This window comes from Phocoena phocoena, chromosome 8 (assembly GCF_963924675.1).
Source record: "Phocoena phocoena chromosome 8, mPhoPho1.1, whole genome shotgun sequence".
NCBI classification, from domain to species: Eukaryota; Metazoa; Chordata; class Mammalia; order Artiodactyla; family Phocoenidae; genus Phocoena; species Phocoena phocoena.
In genome coordinates, this window is record NC_089226.1 from 24,515,498 (window position 1) to 24,528,949 (window position 13,452).

Genomic DNA, 13,452 nt, shown 5'->3' on the forward strand with positions numbered 1-13,452 from the left:
AATCTTGCCAGCCATTTTCATCTATACTGCATTTTACAAATCCTAGATGATTTGCTTAAAAAGTTTTCCATTTACTAATAAGCACATATATTAAAATATTAATACTTCAAAATTGAGTGTGGTTAAAATTGAGACCCATTATTTACCAGGGCCAAAGCAGTGCACCATATACACTCAAATATTTATTGAGTATACTTTTAAACTGAGGCGCCTATGGGTAAATTCTTCATTCTTCAGTGAAACTTTCTTCTGCTTGATGAATTATATTTAACACAAATTAGTCAATAATTCATTTCATCAGGTATATATCCAGGAAAAACTACATTTCTGTTTTTAACACAGATGATAACATGTTTTAAAATGCTTTTAACCTAATGAAACACACTATAAGGTGTTACAAAAAAATAGTGGAAAGGGTGTCAGGATGCCTGGGGTGCACGGCTAGCTCTGTCATTAACTGGGCCTACTTTCTCATTTGTAAACTAAATCAGTTGAATCAGATGAATGATTCTCACTGTAGAAAAAAAGAGGGTTTCATTATTACCTAGAAAATTTTCAAAATATACATGTCCTGCCTTCCTGGTGTATTGTACCTAAGTGATGAAAAGAGTGGTCTTTAATTAAAAAACAATAGATCACTGATATTCCTGTTAGTTCTCATACTCTAAGATTTTGTTAACTGCCCTAACTATGCCAATCTCTCAGAAATAAAAAAAGCCAAAATATATATTGTACACAGAATATTTAAATGTATATCATTATTTCTATTCCAAAACCAAAATTCTATTAAACAGAATCAATCTTTGGGTGTTAATATCATGGTATTATAGAGGCTGTATGCAAGAACAACAATAATTAAAGGAAATAACTTAAATGGAATTATCACGAGTTTTATTATTTTCCAAAGAAAAATCCCAGAAAATAATACATTGAGGGGAAAGAAAATAAGCCATATTCACTATTAAGCAATGAAGAAAAATATCCAGTCTTTATTTCCCTACCTGGAAAAAAGAAATTCTCTCCTGCCAAAGCTAAGAGCTACATTTAGTAGCTAAGAATCAGGATGAAAAAGAAACACAATGATCTAATGATGAAGATGGTCTGATTAACAAACACCATCACCACCACCATCCCCCTGTAACTCAGAATGTAGGAAGTGCTGAATCTACTAAAATGTATAAGAAGATTACCAATAGAAGAAGTAGCAACACTCCGAGTATAAGTCAATCGTTTCTCAAACCAAATAGCTGGATCCAAGAATTTTTCCATGCAGAAGTAACGGAAAACTGGTTGAAAATTTTGGCAAATCTCCATGAAGGTTTCATATTTCTCTTCAAAAGACTTTTTTTGTACATCCTTTAACAGATAAAATATAAAATTATTTTCTGAATATTCTGTTCAACTAATTTAACTGAAGTCTACTAGGAGTTTCAATAGGAAAATAGTATGATAGATATAAAGGCAATAAAAAGATGAACAAGATATTATCTCTACCCACAAGAAGCTAAAAGTCTGGTCAGGGAAGCAATTAATAACAAGCTATAATCCCTTTAGGGTTTTCATCTTAATTTTAGGGGAAGGTGGCATACCAACAGTGACTGTTATTTGTTTTAATTCAATTCTAATTTGAATGATTCTGTAGGCTATGTGGAAGTAAACACAAAAATGCCAAAGGTAGCTCCAGATAGTCTTAGGTGTATCCCAGCACTAGGCGTGTGATAGGAAACAGGAAAAAGAGAAAGAATGGAAAAATCAATCCCGGATGGATGGCAAAGCAGCTGACACATCTCAGATCTGTCCTTCAACATTTCCTTACTATATAATAATTTCCTGAAGCAAAGCACATCTACTTCAACAAGGCTCAATCCTCATCTATGGACTGATACTTCCAAATCTGTATCTTTGGCTCAGGTATCTTTAATAAGCTCCAGCCTGATGTGCCTCTCCAACTTCCCACTCAACATCTTCACTTGGATCATTTCCAAATCCAAACTAATTCACCTTCTCATCTTTGGCAAAACCCAGCCACTTCCTCTATTCACCAACACGGTAAATAGCTTCTCCACCTACTCCATCATACCAACCAGGGAACTGGGTGCCACTGATACTCTTTTTTCATCAACCCCACTTCTAAACAGCAACCAAATCATCTAAGTTTTGCCTCTTTAATATTTCTTATATGAACTGCCTGTTCTCCATTCCTACTGCTATTACTCTTAGTTCAGACTCCGCCTCATGCCTCTAGTCAGCTTTCTCAAAAATATAACCCTCAAAAATATAAGTGTTGTCAGAGTTTTCTAAAATGCCAATCTGATATTACTATCCTTCTCAAGGGTTCTCTATTGCCTACAGGATAGAGTGAAAATTTCTTAACATTTCATAACATTCCATTTTTTGACTAACGACTACTGCTTCAATCTCATCTATTCCTCCTCAAAACCTAAGCCTATGCTATCTTTACCTGCCTGTTCATGCCTCCTTCCTTTTTGCTTGTATGTTCCTCTGCTTGGAAAACCAATTCATTTATAAAACTCAGCTCAAATACCATCTCCTCTATGAAGTCTTTCTTGAATCTGATTCTCTCCACTCCTCCCTGTCCCAGGTAGAACTGATCACATCCTCCTCTGTGCCTACACAGTACCTTTCCATCACAATCCCTATAGTACTTTACCATACATTTTAAAAAACATATAACAGAAAGCACAACAAAAGAAAAAGTAAATGGATTTTAGAGTTGGACAGACAAGGTTTAAATCCTTGCTCCACTATTTATTAGCTCATTGACCTGGAGTAAGCAAAATTTTCAGAACTTCTTCTCATCTTAAAATGGGATAAGTATGATGGTGATTAGTCATATTTGTGAAGTCTCAGCATAGTATCTGGTAGAGAGGACACATTCAATAAATGTCACTGATTGGGTGAATGAATGTCAGACCAGATGGCCAGTGTGATGTGGCAAATGTCTTTGAATGTCTCTATTTCATAATGGTTTTTTTTTTGGTTCTAGTTAGTGTTTTGTTTGTTTGTTTTGTTAAGAATTAGCTTACCCCAAACTAGAAGCAAATTTGCATACACTGAATAATATTGTTCTCATAGGACAAGGGTTGACACAACATAGTTTAAAAACCTTCCTTTTTCACTCACACACACTTTCATTCTGGTGAGCTTACTTTCTTATATTTACTGTCATTAACAATTACCTGATGAAATTAAAACTTTTTACATTCCATAATATTTGATATCAGTTTTAATAAGCTATTAGATAATCTTGCAATAACTTATATTTTTGAGTGTTACTCACCATCATTTTCTTTTGACACTGATAGGCACTGAAATCCTTTGGCCTGTATCTTTTATGAGCACCACTCTCATTGTTAACAAGAAATTCACCAATAGGGACAGTTCCTGTGCACCATTCAAGAACACCACTTCGCTGAGAAAGGGGAACCACCTGAAGTTACAGATTAAGTATGTTTTGATTATGGAAAGGCATTAAAGAGCATGTGATGATTATTCAACTATCAGAGTCAGTGTGAAGCATTTTTTCAAGTTATACTATTATTTTTCTGTCCATAGGAAGAAAGCAACTGAAAATAAACAAGCTCAAAGAATAAGATTTTCTAGTCTGCTGCATAGACTTCTGAGAACCTGCTCTTCTCTCAATCTCCATGATCCCTGAGAGGTCAATCCTGTTAATTATACTCATCATCTGTGACTGAGCCAAACTTAGTTTGTTCCATTTAGCAGAGGAATTAACTTTGCTTTCCTATACTTTTAATGTCAAATTCAAAGAATTTCACTTTGGAAAATATCAAATGTAGTGTCAATTTTAGTATACTTTAATAATTGAAAGTGTATGCATTCTTGCTTCGGAGTCTCGTTAGCTTCACCAAGAGGAAATGTATTCCTAAACATAAAAGCAATTTTACTGGGAAGATTAAAAATTATGACATTTTATAAATATACATAAAATGTAGAAAATAATATAAACAAATACCCTTTTACCTACTAAACAGCTTTATCAAATCTATTATTATTCATATTTGCTGGGAAAGAGACAAAGCTCTCTTTGTACCCTTCACTGACCTTATGCCCCTCCCTACCAACAAGATGACTGCTAACTTGCTTATCATGTTCCTGTATTTTGGGGTATACAGTATTTTTATTTCAAAGCTATACATACATAAGTAATTGTAAGCTTTAAATAAAGAGTATTTACACTATATGTATGTTTCTGCAATTTGTTTTTTTCTCACTCAACACTGTTTTACCTTAACTGTGTTAGTACATTTAATCCTAAGTCATTCGTTTTAACAACTGTACTTTGTATAAATATGCCACAATTATCCAATTTATACAATTGGAATATTGATTAACATTTACATTATTTCCAGATTTCCCTGAAACACTGCTGCAATTAATTAATCTACTAATGAATATATTTCAGTTTCTCTAGGGTATACACATACCTGGAAATTGAAGAGCTGGGTTGGTCATTCGGGATACGCATCTTCAACTTAGTTAACCATATATTGCCAAGTAACTATACAAAGTAGTTGTACCAATTTATATACCCATTAGCAGAGTTTATTCTATAACCTCCCAATGTATTGTCAGACTTCTATACTTCGTCAATCCAAGAGGTGTGTAATAGTATCTCACTGTGGTTTTCATTTGTATTTTCCAGATTCCCAGTAGAGTATAATCTGATAAGATTTATTGGCTATTCAAATGTTTTCTTCTTGTGAACTGGCTGTTTGTATTCTTTACCTTTTTTCTTACCTGCTTGTCTTTTTACTACTAGTCTGTAAGAGCTATTCACATATTCTATATATAAATTTCTTGTTGTTAGTAGTATTATAACAATCCTTTTTGTGTTTAATGAATTTTTTAAAATTCATTTTCTCAGCCACCTGTCTTTACAGTATCTTTAATTCTATATTTTTAATTTTAATGTACTCAAGTTTTACTGTTTTATATTCTGTGTCTTAACATGAAGGAGGTCTTTCATTAATTTATTAACTGTATTTGTTGAGAGTCTATTATGTGTTACACATGGTGCTAGGGCACTGAGAATAGAGTGGCAATGAGGCAGATGAAAACCATGCCCTCATAAAGCTTCATTCTGGTGTCAGAACGTATACACTAATAGACATTTAATGATGCCAGGTAACAAGTATTAGAACAAAACATACATTTAAAAAAGTGAGTAATAGAGACGTGGTCAGAGAAGGCGTCTCTGAAGAGGTAACATTAGAGAAAAACCTGAAAGAATAATAATTCATGCAAAGATCTGAGGGAACAGTATTCCAGGCAGAGGGAAGTGAAAAGCCCTGAAGTGAAACAAAATTAGGATATAGGGAATAAGATGTTTCTGTCTTAAGTCACCACTCCCCCCACCTCCTTGCCTGCACACATACTCCTACTCTCTTCTGCCCACTCTGCCCTTCCCCTGAAATGGTCCTCTACAGCTGTGATTCCAGAGCAGGGCTCATGTTCCTCTCATGGAGGCTCTACCCCAGCTTTTACAGTGTCTGGGACTTGAACCCTTTACGACTGTCCTCTCTAGATGAGTAGGCTCAGGGCCAGCACCCTGCCTCCAATATGCCAAAATGAGGCTAGTTCTGGATGAGCTAGCTGGTGGGGTTCAGCCTTAGGAACATACTGCTGCTCAGATCCTAAGGCTAAGCCCTGGATGTTCACAGGCCCAGGTCCTGGAGGCTGTAGAACAGAAGCCATGCCCTGAAGTTACTGAGAGGGGCCCTTGCAAAAGGCTTGTGCTTTAAAGCCTTTTTCAGGCTTCTTTCTGCTCTGTGTCCACCCACTCTGATTAAGGGGGTGAGTGGAAGGGCTTGCCAAGGATCATGGACACAGGGTAGGACCTGGTACCATGGGTTTCAGGCTACTTATCAATTTTCTTATAGGAGCACAGTCAGAGGCAGATGAGGCGGGGCAGAGAGGGCTGGTCCCTCCTTTCCTCTCAAACTCCCTCAGATGTTAAATTGTCTCCAGCAGCGGAAGAAGGACAGTGACTGTGAATCTCACGCTGTGTATCCTTCCTGAGCCTCTGCTCACTCTCAGGGCCAAGAGGCTCCCAAAATGGAGCCCTCTCTTTAGAAGCAGGGCCATAATCTGAGGAGCAGTGCTGGATTACAGGCATTTTAGTAAGCAACGATTAAACAGGTTCTGGCTGCCTGTTAATGCGGTGAGGCCTCCTAATTGGGTACAGTGAAAAACAAGCTAGAAGAACCCTGGCCCAGAAGACTCTGCTTGCTCCAATAAGTCACAGTGACCCTGTGGGTGACGGCCTTGTGTTGAGGGGCCACTGGGAGTTGGTGCCCAAGCCTCTCCCTATTCTGTGCCCTGGTGGCACTGGAGCTTCTTCCTGCCCTCAGCCTGGGCCTTCCCCAGTGGTGTTAAAGATAAGCATGATTCCTCTATCTTTAGCTCTTTTCATTCTCTAAAAATGTACTTAACAGTTTGCATTATAATTGTGTGTCTGTTTCCCCTGGTGAGCTCCTTAAGAACTAGGACTATGTTTTATTACTTTTATATCCCCAGCACCTACTAGAGTATCTAACACAACACTAGGCATGTAAATAAACAATTATTGAACAAATGAATGAACAGATCTCATAGCCTTTCCAACCGATTTTCCTTCCTGCTTAAGTAGCTCTAAATGCCTTCCTTCCAGAAAACCCAGCCCTATCTTTGAGCTAGCTGTGACCCCTAATGCTTGATCACATTAACATTCTTGCCTCCTAGTATATTCCATCAAAGATATCTTTTCCAAAATTACTCTCTATTAATATCTAGTTACGGGGAAAAAAATCAAACCCTTGCCTTTTGTTAAGAGACTGATCTAGAAAGGACCAGGTTGGTTTTTTTCTATCTCATTTCAGAATTCAACTGTGATGTTGGTTGATGTAAAAATAGTTGAATTCAAGTTTCAAAAGGCAAATGGCAGTGTTTCCTCCGGTACTAAGATTCCCTGGAATAGCCTATTTCATCTGAGTATTTTGCCTGGGCGTCACAAAAAATGATTGATGACTATTTTCTCAAATTACCTCAAGGTACCTAGCTAGTACCATCCTAGATACATAGAAATGAAGTTAATTCATTAAATACAGTGAATGCCTTAGGGAATTACGACTTCTCTCCCAGAATCCTGACTGAGAAGATATATCACAAAGAAGAAAAATTATTTATTGGCATAAGGCATAATGAAGAATTAAGTACAAAGCTTCTTTCTGCACGTAAATATTGTTTATATAAGACTTTGATTTTAAAAAGTGAATCCTCTCATATCTAAGACTTTAGAATAGTTGTTCAATATACTTTCTAAAAATGTAGTTTTGGTAGAGATAAATTAGTCCAGTCACATGATTCTAGTTATCAGAGGGCTATGTCTCAGCGTCAGCACATACAATAAGAACTTTGTCTTCCTTCATCTCCATGTGATTCTCTCTGATGAAAGGTATCTGGTATGCCTCAATATACAGGTCTCTCCTTTTGAGGTTGTATACTGACATCTGGGTACCAAGAGCTAATTTCAGGAAGTCAATGACCCTTCTTGTTGACACAATGATCACAGGACACCTGAATGCCAGATTGGGAATGACTCCACAGAAGACCTGGACTAGGCAGACTGCTTCCCTACATACACTATAGAACTTCCAGGAACATTAACTGAAATCAAGAACAACTAGCAATATAGTTATAACATAACTTTCACATTCTTGGAGTAATCTCAAAATAACATATATCTATTGGCCCAGTATTATAATTCTAAACAATAAAGTCAAACCTAAACTCTCATATTAAGTGGTTATTTTTTAATATTCAGATGTGTAACATTAAATAACTCCACTATTTAATCGGTAAAATAGTTCTCTGTAAAAATCAGATATTTAAAAAGTCATAAAGTAGAAATAGAGTTTAGTCATTTCTGCCTTCAAAATATTTTAGATTAGGGCGTTCTCTCTCTCATGCTTTATAGCAATGAACTTTGGAAGCTAAACTGTGTTACTTGCTTGGAAACCTGAGTGGCTTTCTGAAAACAACAGGGGAGCTTAGAGCCCAAACTTTTTGCAACACATTGTATCCCAGTTCTTCAGTCATCATCTATGCTATCTAAAAGTCTGGCATTTAGAGCATAAAAATTTTCTTTCATTCATGTTACTGAATATCTGCCCTCTAAAATCGTTAAAGTACCTGCCACATTAAAGTACCTGGACAGTTAACAGCTCATCAACTTTGTCCTATAATTAAGCTAGATCAAATGATAGCAAAGTAACTAGACTGGTGGGTCTAAAAGTACGGTTCCTGAAACACTGCTGCATCAGCATCACTTGATACCTGGCTAGAAATGCATATTTTCAGGCTCCATCCTAGAATTAGAAATTCTAGGGGCTCAGCATCTGTGTTTTTTTTTTTTTTTTTTTCCCGGTACGTGGGCCTCTCACTGTTGTGGCCTCTCCTGTTGCGGAGCACAGGCTCCGGACGCGCAGGCTCAGCGGCCATGGCTCACGGGTCCAGCCGCTCTGCAGCATATGGGATCTTCCTGGACCGGGGCACGAACCCGTGTCCCCTGCATTGGCAGGCGGACTCTCAACCACTGCACCACCAGGGAAGCCCAGCATCTGTGTTCTAACAAACCCTTCCAGGGATTACAATGCCTGCTAAATTTGAACAGCACTGATCTAAACCACACCAAAGAAGTCCTTCTGCAGAATAGATCTCACAGATCTTTTTTAAACTTCTGCTCTTAGCATTCCGTAAGAACTTGTTTTGTTGTTAACTGCTAATAGAAAGCATCAGTTATATTAGTTAATATCCTACAAAGTTTCACATGACAAATTTCTCACAAACTTGAAGGTATTACGAAAAAGTGTACTTTTCTTCATGCTTTCCCACCCCTCAACCTCACCCAACTAACAAGTGAGTTTTATATTTCTATTTCTGTAGGCAATTAAGAAGCTCTAAAAAAGTTCAGTTTTCAATTACAATAGCCTGACTCAATCAGAATTTTGGAGGGTAGATCTAATTTCTTTTTCCCTACTCCCCTAACTATTTGGTGTTTTTAGTTTAACAATTATTTTTATAATTTAAAAAAGTGTTCATTTAGGGCAATTCAAAATATACTAAAAAGCAGGTATTACCCATAATCTCATCATACCCAGAGTTAATAGCATTTTTAGGCTTATTCAGGAACTTCCTAAAAGTCAAAGCTATATACTGATTTCTTATAAATGTATATATAAACATCCATTTCAAGGCTATTAATCTATTTTTATGTCATGAACTATATCATCTTCATTACTAAAGCTTTACCATTCACTTTCATATGATTAGATAGAGTCCACTTTCACCTGTTGCCTTTATCAAAGACATTTCCGTCATTCTCACTGATGTATTTTTCAAGATAAACTTTTAAATCATGTTTCCATGATATAAAAATTTTTACTGGAATTTCATTGTCTATGCATTAATTAGAAATGAGCTGACATTTTTCACTGCCTTCCCATTTAAGACATGGGACTTCTCCCTTATCCTAGTTTTCCTTTATTCTTTCTTGTCACAGTTTTGTAATTTTATTTTATACAGTCTTGCATGATTCTTATTAACATTAATCCTAGGCAGTTCACTCACATTATATTATTGTGAAAGGGACTTTTTTCTATTATATTTTTAAACTAGTCTTAGTTGATGGTTGGGATACCTCGAGGTTAAGTGGGGTTAACTCACTAGAGAAAATAAACACTTGTGGTATATACCATTTTGCAGGTTTAAGAAACAGATATGGGACTATCATAAAAGTGTCTCTGAAAGGTTGCTTCTCTGCTATATAGTAATTTATTTATATCTTCACAGAAATAGAAACAACGAATAAATAAATAAGCCTTGTTACAGCAGTAACATAAGAATAAAGGGCAAATAGGAGATACAGGAATGAAACCAGAAAGGAACACCTACAAAAAACAGGCCCTTTGGGGGAAAGGGGGAAGATGGCGGAAGAGTAAGACACGGAGATCACTTTCCTCCCCACAGATACATCAGAAATACATCTACATGTGGAACAACTCCTACAGAACACCTACTGAACGCTGGCAGAAGACCTTAGACCTCCCAAAAGACAAGAAACTCCCCACGTACCTGGGTAGGGCAAAAGAAAAAAGAAAAAACTGAGACAAAAGAATAGGGACGAGACCTGCACCAGTGGGAGGGAGCTGTGAAAGGAGGAAAGGTTTCCACACACTAAGATGCCCCTTTGCGGGTGGAGACTGCGGGTGGCAGAGGGGGAAAGCTTCAGAGCCACGGAGGAGAGCGCAGGAGAAGGGTGCGGAGGATAAATCGGAGAGATTCCCATAAGAGGATTGGGACCGACCGGCACTCACCAGCCCGAGAGGCTTGTATGCTCACCCGCCGGGGCAGGAGGGGGCTGGGAGCTGAGGCTCGGGCTTCAGTTGGATCGCAGGGAGATGACTGGCGGCGTGAACACAGCCTGAAGGGGTTAGTGCACCACAGCTAGCCGGGAGGGAGTCCGGGGAAAAGTTTGGACCTGCCAAAGAGGCAAGAGACTTTTTCTTCCCTCTTTGTTTCCTGGTGCGCAGGGAGAGGGGATTAAGAGCGCTGCTTAAAGGAGCACCAGAGACCAGCACGAGCCGCGGCTATCAGCGCGGACCCCAGAGATGAGCATGAGACACAAAGGCTGCTGCTGCCACCGCCACCAAGAAGCCTGTGTTCGAGCACAGGTCACTATCCACACCTCCCTTCCGGGGAGCCTGTGCAGCCCGCCACTGCCAGGGTCCCGGGATCCAGGGACAACTTCCCCGGGAGAACGCACGGCGCGCCTCAGGCTGGTGCAACGTCCCGCTGGCCTCTGCAGCCGCAGGCTCGCCCCGCACTCCATGCCCCTCCCTCCCCCCGGCCTGAGTGAGCCGGAGCCCCCGACTCAGCAGCTCCTTTAACCCCGTCCTTTCTGAGCGAAGAACAGAAACCCTCCGGGGACCTACACACAGAGGCGGGGCCTAATCCAAAACTGAGCCCCGGGAGCTGTGCCAAAAAAGAAGAGAAAGGGAAATCTCTCCCAGCAGCCTCAGAAGCAGCCGATTAAATCTCTGTAATCAACTTGATGTACCCTGCATCGGTGGAATACCTGAATAGACAACGAATCATCCCAAATTGAGGAGGTGGACTTTGAGAGCAAGATTTATTATTTTTTCCTCTTTTCCTCTTTTTGTGAGTGTGTATGTGTATGCTTCTGTGTGAGATTTTGTCTGTATAGCTTTGTTTCACCATTTGTCCTAGGGTTCTGTCGGTCCATTTTTTTTTTTTGACTTAAAAAAATTTTTTTTCTTAATAATTATTTTTTATTTTAATAACTTTATTTTATCTTACTTTATTTTGTTTTATCCTCTTTCTTTCTTTCTTATTTTCTTTCTTCCTTCCTTCCTCCTTCCCTCCCTCCCTCCTTTCCTTCCTTCCTTCCTTTCAACTTTTTCTCCCTTTTATTCTGAGCCATGTGGATGAAAGGCTCTTGGAGCTGCAGCCAGGAGTCAGTGCTGTGCCTCTGAGTTGGAAGAGCCAAGTTCAGGTCACTGGTCCACAGGAGACCTCCCAGCTACACATAATATCAAATGGTGAAAATCTCCCAGAGATCTCCATCTCAACACCAACACCCAGCTTCACTCAACGAACAGCAACCTACATTGCTGGACACCCTGTGCCAAATAACTAGCAAGACAGGAACACAATCCCACCCATTAGCAGAGAGGCTGCCTAAAATCATAATAAGGCCACAGACACCCCAAAACACACCACCAGACATGCACCTGCCCACCAGAAAGACAAGATCCAGCCTCATCCAACAGAACAGAGGCAATAGTCACCTCTACCAGGGAGCCTACACAACCCACTGAACCAACTTTAGCCACTGGGAACAGACACCAAAAACAACAGGAACGACAAACCTGCAGCCTACGAAAAGGAGACCCCAAACACAGTAAGATAAGCAAAATGAGAAGACAGAAAAACACACAGCAGATGAAGGAGCAAGATAAAAACCGACCAGACCTAACAAATGAAGAGGAAATAGGCAGTCTACCTGAAAAAGAATTCAGAAAAATGACAGTAAAGATGATCCAAAATCTTGGAAACAGAATAGAGAAAATTCAAGAAACATTTAACAAGGACCTAGAAGAACTAAAGAGGAAACAAGCAACGATGAACAACACAATAAGTGAAATTAAAAATACTCTAGAAGGGATCAGTAGCAGAATAACTGAGTCAGAAGAACGGATAAGTGACCTGGAAGATAAAATAGTGGAAATAACTACTGCAGAGCATAATAAAGAAAAAAGAATCAAAAGAACCAAGGACAGTCTCAGAGACCTCTGGGACAACATTAAACACACCAACATTCAAATTACAGGGGTCCCAGAAGAAGATGGGAAAAAGAAAGGGACTGAGAAAATATTTGAAGAGATTATAGTTGAAAACTTCCCTAATATGGGAAAGGAAATAGTTAATTAAGTCCAAAAAGCACAGAGAGTCCCATACAGGATAAATCCAAGGAGAAACACGCCAAGACACATATTAATCAAACTGTCAAAAATTAAATACAAAGAAAACATATTAAAAGCAGCAAGGGAAAAACAACAAACAACACACAAGGGAATCCCCATAAGGTTAACAGCTAATCTTTCAGCAGAAACTATGCAAGCCAGAAGGAACTGGCAGGACATATTGAAAGTGATGAAGGAGAAAAGCCTGCAACTAAGATTACTCTACCCAGCAAGGATCTCATTCAGATTTGATGGAGAAATTAAAACCTTTACAGACAAGCAAAAGCTGAGAGACGTCGGCACCACCAAACCAGCTTTACAACAACTGCTAAAGGAACATCTCTAGGCAAGAAACACAAGAGAAGAAAAGACCTCCAATAACAAACCCAAAACAATTAAGAAAATGGGAATAGGAACATACATATCGATAATTACCTTAAATGTAAATGGATTAAATGCTCCCACCAAAAGACACAGACTGGCTGAATGGATACAAAAACAAGACCCGTATATATGCTGTCTACAACAGACCCACTTCAGACCTAGAGACACATACAGACTGAAAGTAAGGGGATGGAAAAAGATATTCCATGCAAATGGAAACCAAAAGAAAGCTGGAGGATCAATTCTCATATCAGACAAAATAGACTTTAAAACAAAGACTATTAGAAGAGACAAAGAATGACACTACATAATGATCAAGGGATCGATCCAAGAAAAAGATATAACAATTGTAAATATTTATGCACCCAACATAGGAGCACCTTAATACATAAGGCAAATACTAACAGCCAGTAAAGGGGAAATCGACAGTAACACATCCCTAGTAGGGGACTTTAACACCCCACTTTCATCAATAGACAGATCATCCAAATTGAAAATAAAT

The 13,452-nt window shown here is 38.7% G+C and overlaps 1 protein-coding gene across 2 annotated transcripts in view; it reads right to left on the reverse strand.

Moving 5' to 3' along the window:
* ATM (ATM serine/threonine kinase) overlaps positions 1-13,452 on the reverse strand; it is a 133,385-nt gene that overhangs the window by 10,586 nt on the left and 109,347 nt on the right. For both annotated transcript variants that reach the window (XM_065882336.1, XM_065882335.1), the window contains exons 56-57: positions 3,302-3,451; positions 1,191-1,356 (exon numbers count right to left, since the gene is read on the reverse strand). In XM_065882336.1, the coding sequence (XP_065738408.1) occupies positions 1,191-1,356; positions 3,302-3,451 (316 nt within the window). The remainder of the gene's footprint in view (positions 1-1,190; positions 1,357-3,301; positions 3,452-13,452) is intronic.